The sequence below is a fragment of the Malurus melanocephalus genome, unplaced genomic scaffold (assembly GCF_030028575.1).
Source record: "Malurus melanocephalus ecotype Western Australia unplaced genomic scaffold, MMel_1.1 scaffold_959, whole genome shotgun sequence".
Lineage (NCBI taxonomy): Eukaryota > Metazoa > Chordata > Aves > Passeriformes > Maluridae > Malurus > Malurus melanocephalus.
In genome coordinates, this window is record NW_026624191.1 from 98569 (window position 1) to 103955 (window position 5387).

Consider the following 5387-nt stretch of genomic DNA (forward strand, 5'->3'; position numbering starts at 1 on the left):
CTCTGGGGGCTCTGGGATGATTCTGGGAATTCTGGGATACCCAGATCTGGCTTTGGGAGCTCAGGAATACCCAGTTTTGTCTCTGGGGCCTCTGGGATACCCAGGAATGATTCTGGGAGTTCTGGGATACCCAGATCTGGCTTTGGGAGCTCGGGAATACCCAGTTTTAGCTCTGGAGGCTCTGGGATGATTCTGGGAGCTCTGGGATACCCAGGGCTGGTTCTGGGAGCTCTGGGATACCCAAATTTGGCTTTGGCAGCTCAGGAATACCCAGTTTTAGCTCTGGGGGCTCTGGGATACCCAGATCTGGCTCTGGGAGCTTGGAAATATCCAGATCCAGCTCTGAGAGGTCGGGAATATCCAGATCTGGCTCTGGGAGCTTTAGGATACCCGGGAATGATTCCGGGAACTTGGGGATATCCAGATCCAGCTTTGGGAGCTCTGGGGTACCCAGGGATGATTCTGGGATCTCTGGGATACCCAAATCTGGCTCTGGGAGCTTGGAAATATCCAGATCTAGCTTTCGGAGCTCTGGGATACCCAGATCTGGCTCTGGGAGTTCGGGAATACCCAGTTTTGGCTCTGGGGCCTCTGGGATACCCAGGGATGATTCTGGGAGCTCTAGGATACCCAGATCTGAGTCTGGAAGCTTGGAAATATCCAGATCCAGCTCTGAGAGGTCGAGAATATCCAGATCTGTCTCTGGGAGCTTTGGGATACCCAGGAATGATTCCGGGAACTTGGGAATATCCAGATCCAGCTTTGGGAGCTCTGGGGTACCCAGGGATGATTCTGGGAGCTCTGGAATACCCAGGGCTGGCTCTGGGGGCTAGGGAATATCCAGATCTAGCTTTCGGAGCTCTGGGATACCCAGATCTGGCTCTGGGAGTTCGGGAATATCCAGTTTTGGCTCTGGGGCCTCTGGGATACCCAGGGATGATTCTGGGAGTTCTGGGATATCCAGATCTGGCTCTGGGAGCTTGGAAATATCCAGATCYWGCTTTGGGAGCTCTGGGATACCCAGGGCTGGCTCTGGGGGCTCAGGAATATCCACATCTGACTTTGGGGGCTCTGGGATACTCAGATCCAGCTCTGGGAGCTCTGGGATATCCAGATCTGRCTCTGGGAGCTTTGGGATACCCAGGAATGATTCTGRGAKCTTGGGAATATCCAGATATGGYTCTGGGGGCTCTGGGATACCCCAATCTGTCTCTGGGAGCTCGGGAACACCCCGATCTGTCTCTGGGAGATCTGGGATACCCCGATGTGTCTCTGGGGGCTCAGGAACACCCCAATCTATCTGGGGGCTCTGGGATACCGCAGTCCAGCTGTGAAGGTGCTCCTGAGYCCCGTGGTTTGCCGTGAAGGAGGATTCTCTGCCCTGATTGTGCCACTGAGCAGGAGAAACCGTTCCCGTGCTGACCCGGCCCCAGAGATGGCACCGGGACAGCCGGACAAAGGTGTCCTGTCCCCCTCCCACATTAACCCTTAGCACGCCAGGGTGACAGGGCCACCCGGTGTCCCCAGAGGGGTTTGGGGACCCCAAAAGTGACAGGGCCACCCGTGTCCCCAAGGAGCAGCTGGACTGCCCCAGGGGAATTTGGGGACCCCAAAAGTGACAGGGCCACCCGGTGTCCCCAGGGAGTAGCTGSACTGCCCCAGAGGGGTTTGGGGACCCCAGGAGTGACAGGGCCACCCGGTGTCCCCAAAATGCAGCTGCACTGCCCCAGGGGAATTTGGGGACCCCAAAAGTGACAGGGCCACTCAGTGTCCCCAAAATGCAGCTGGCACCAGGACTGCCCCAGGGGGATCCCAGAGCATCCCGTGCCCTCTCAGCAGTTTGGGGGAACATCTCAAACCAACACAAACACCCCAAAAAGGAGCAGCCCGGCGGTCCCCAGAGAGGCTGAACCGCGCAGGGATCCCCTTTGTTCCCCTCCCGCAGGGAACAGCCCGTGCTCTSCTCATCCCCAGCCTTTCCTCCGGCTGTGTCAGCCCCAGCCCGGCTTTCATCACCTCCCTCGCAGTCACAGGGCACCCAACCCACGCCTTTTCCTCAGAACTGCTGACAGGGGAGCAACCAGGACGGGGTTGTGCTCACTGAGTGGCACCTCGGCCTCATCCTCCTCCTCCGCCTCCTCCTCCTCCTCCTCCTCCTCCTCCTCCTCCTCCTCCTCACCACAGCTCCCACCGCCTTCATCCACAGGGAATCCCAGCCCTGGGAGATTCAGAAAAATCCCTTTTCTCCTGAAATCAGACAAAAAAAAAAACCCCAGAGCCGGTGTTGATGTACCCGGCTGGGCACAGCCTCCCTGCCCAAAAGCAGAAGTGGCAGTTTGGGATTAACCAAAAGCAGCAGCTGCAGTTTGGGATTGACCACAAACCCCATCCCCGGCTGCTTGGGGAGGCATCGAGCACCTGACAGGGTGAGCAAGCCCTGTCCCAGCCGGGAAATGAGAGGGGAACGAGGTCAAAAGCTGCTGTGGGGGGAGGTCGGGCAATAAAATATCTCTGCGAGGACAAAGGTGAAGCGGGATGGTGAAAACAGGCTGAAAATGGGGATTGGGAGAGAGCTGCTCCAGGGAAACCTCAGCCTTTTACCTGTGAGAACCGGCTCAGCCTCGGCCCAGCTCCTCCCAGGGCCTGCCCTCTGGGGGGAAAAACAGATTTTTCTGGCCTGACAGGTCCCAAAATTGCACCAGCAGAGGAGGGGGAGGAGGGTTTGTCCTGCCGAGTGGAGCAATCCTCCCTGAGACGCCATCAGGGTCTGTAAGGGAAGAAAATCTACAAAAATCTACAAAAATCTAAAAAAATCTACAAAAAAATCTGAAAAAAAATCTACAAAAATCAACAAAAATCTGCAAAAATCTGCAAAAGCCAGTGGCCTCGGAGGGACYCCAAAACCTGGTGGGCAAGGGACCACCAGCAGGTGCTGGTTCAGGGTGAAGGAGGGTTTGCAGGTGGGGTCACCCCGCTCCCACTGCAAACCCCAAATCCTTCGGAACATTCGGGAYCTGTCCTCGCACGCTGAAAAGCAGAGCTCTGCCTTTGCAGCCGCGGCTGAGCAGGTTTTCCCTCTCCAAAGAGCCCTGGGCRTTATCCTGGTGCTGGGAGGGACGGCCCGAGGGCTCCTGGATGGCTCTATGGGGCTGTGAGATCCCAAAATCCCATTTCCTGACTGAACACATCCTCCTGTTGATGTCACCAGCTCTGCTCGCTCTTTTTTGGGGTCTTTCTGGCTGCGGGTGCTGGGTGGGACCCCCAGGTCTGCTCGGGGGGATGTGGCACCGAGGGGTTGGGAATGTTCCTGATTCCCACCCTGCCCCTCTCCCACCTGGGAAAGGACACGGAGCCCCCCTGGGAGGGATCGCAGCCCCTCCTCAGCCGTCCCAGCTCCCAAATCCGCGGATTTTCAGGGCAAAGTCCGGGATGGCTCCAGGGCGCTGCCGGCAGCCCCGCCCGGCTTTTGTTCTCATCTCTCAGAAATTCCCCAGCTGGGTCCCGGGAAAGTGGGTGAAGGAACCGGGAGCATTCTGAGCACAAGGAGAGGCCGAAAATCAACCCCAAACTCCAGCGGACGGGGAGAACCTTGTTCTCCATCCTCCCGAGCCGGGGACGGGCGACAGAGCCCCGGAATGGGGAGAAAACCCAGGGACACGGCAGCGCCCGCCCGCGGCTCCTCCGCGGCAGCCCGCGGCAGCCCCGGCAGGATCTCGGCCCCTTTTTGTGCTGATGTCACGGAGCGGGGCCCCGCCGCCTCCTGCCCCGGGAGGGAGGAATCGGCCGCCTTTTCCTGGGTCCTCCTCCCTCCTCTCTCCCCTCCCTGGCCCGGCTGCAGCGGAGCCGGGAGCCTCGGCTGCCCCGGCAGTGTGTGCCCTGCAGGTGAGTGCCCGGCGGCAACCGAGACCCCCGGAGCAACAGCGAGGAGGGAAAAAAGGTTGGGGAAACTCCATTTTGAGTTGAAAAACGTCTGGCCTCCCAAAAAAGCTGGCAGGGAGACGGGGAAGTTTGTGCGTGCTGAGACACGAGGCTCTGCCGGTGCCGGGGATGCTGCCCGCGGCTGGCACGGCTGGCACAGGGGGGGCAGAGGGGCTCAAGGGGCCGCGAYCCCACAGCCGAGAGTTCCCTGGTGGTGTTCCAGCGGGGAACGGCGCAGGGCTGGCCAGCGCATCGGGGAAAAATGCGGGGATGAGGCTGCCAGGGTTTCCATCTGCGCCTGGGCCGGGCGCTGCCGCGGGGAGGGGGCTGCCGGGACCGCTGGAGGATGCTGGACCCATCTGGGGAGGGATTTTAGGGGTTCTAAACAGCCTCAAAGCGTGTAGGGACACTGGGACACGGTGGGGACACGGTGGGGACATTGGGACACGGTGGGGACACATCCCGCGGGGGATTTTCGGGTTGGGATGCTGTGTTTGGTGCACCAAGGAATTCCGCCCGCCTGGGGTCTCCTGMAATAAATGTAATGTCCCCCAGAACCCCAGGCGGGTGCGCCGGGCTCAGAGGGAGGGACTGCGCTGCGGAGGGAGTGCGAGGAGCGGGGAAGTGGCTCCGGGCAGCTCTGAATGGCGATGAACCGGCGAGTCCGGGCGTGCTGCGGCTCCTCGGSAGCCCGGAGCGGGCGGGGCCGTGGCCGGTTCTGCCCCCGGGGATGGCCGGGGACGGGCACGGTGCTGGCACACGGTGGCGGTGCCAGGCTGGGGGTGGGAGCAGGGAGGGGACTCGCAGAGGAGCTGGTCCCGTCCCCACAGCCCCCTCTCRTCCCGCAGGGCCCGTCCATGGATGCCAGCAAGAAGGTGGATCTRAAAATCATCATCATCGGAGCTCTGGGGTAAGGAGCTGGTGAAGGATGGAGGGAGGAATCCCCGGTGTGTTTTGGGGTGTGCAGCCCCTGCTCTGTTGGGACCGACCCSCCGAGCAGGGCAGAGCCTCACCAGGGTCCCTTTTCCCCGTCGCCAGGGTGGGCAAAACTTCTCTGCTGCATCAGTACGTGCACAAGACGTTTTACGAGGATTATCGCACCACGCTGGGCGCCAGCATCCTCACCAAGGTCCTCGCCGTGGAAAACAACCCCCTGAAGCTGCAGGTGAGCGGGGCTGGCACTGTCCGGGGTGTCCCACCCTGTCCTGCCGTGCCCGAGTGCCCACCGGGGCCATGAGGGGCAGGGCTGGATGTGCAGAGCACAATTTTCAGAGCTCGGTTTTCAGAGTCTGACTTTTAGATACCGATTTTCAGAGCCCGATTTTTAGAACCGGATTTTTAGATCCAAATTTTCAGAGCCCAATTTTCAGAGCCCGATTTATAGATCTTGATTTTCACAGCATGATTTTTAGGTCTCAGTTTTCAGAGCCTGATTTTCAGAACCCGATGTTTAGATCCCGATTTTCAGA

The 5387-nt window shown here is 59.8% G+C and overlaps 1 protein-coding gene across 2 annotated transcripts in view; it reads left to right on the forward strand.

Moving 5' to 3' along the window:
• The first annotated feature begins 3708 nt into the window (after window positions 1–3708).
• RAB7B (RAB7B, member RAS oncogene family) overlaps window positions 3709–5387 on the forward strand; it is an 8259-nt gene continuing 6580 nt past the window's right edge. Inside the window, exons 1-3 of one of the 2 annotated variants that reach the window (XM_057386383.1) lie at window positions 3709–3882; window positions 4767–4828; window positions 4957–5083. In XM_057386383.1, coding sequence (XP_057242366.1) covers window positions 3733–3882; window positions 4767–4828; window positions 4957–5083 — 339 coding nt within the window. In that variant the 5' untranslated portion in view covers window positions 3709–3732. The remainder of the gene's footprint in view (window positions 3883–4766; window positions 4829–4956; window positions 5084–5387) is intronic. The other variant, XM_057386382.1, reaches the window with a different exon arrangement.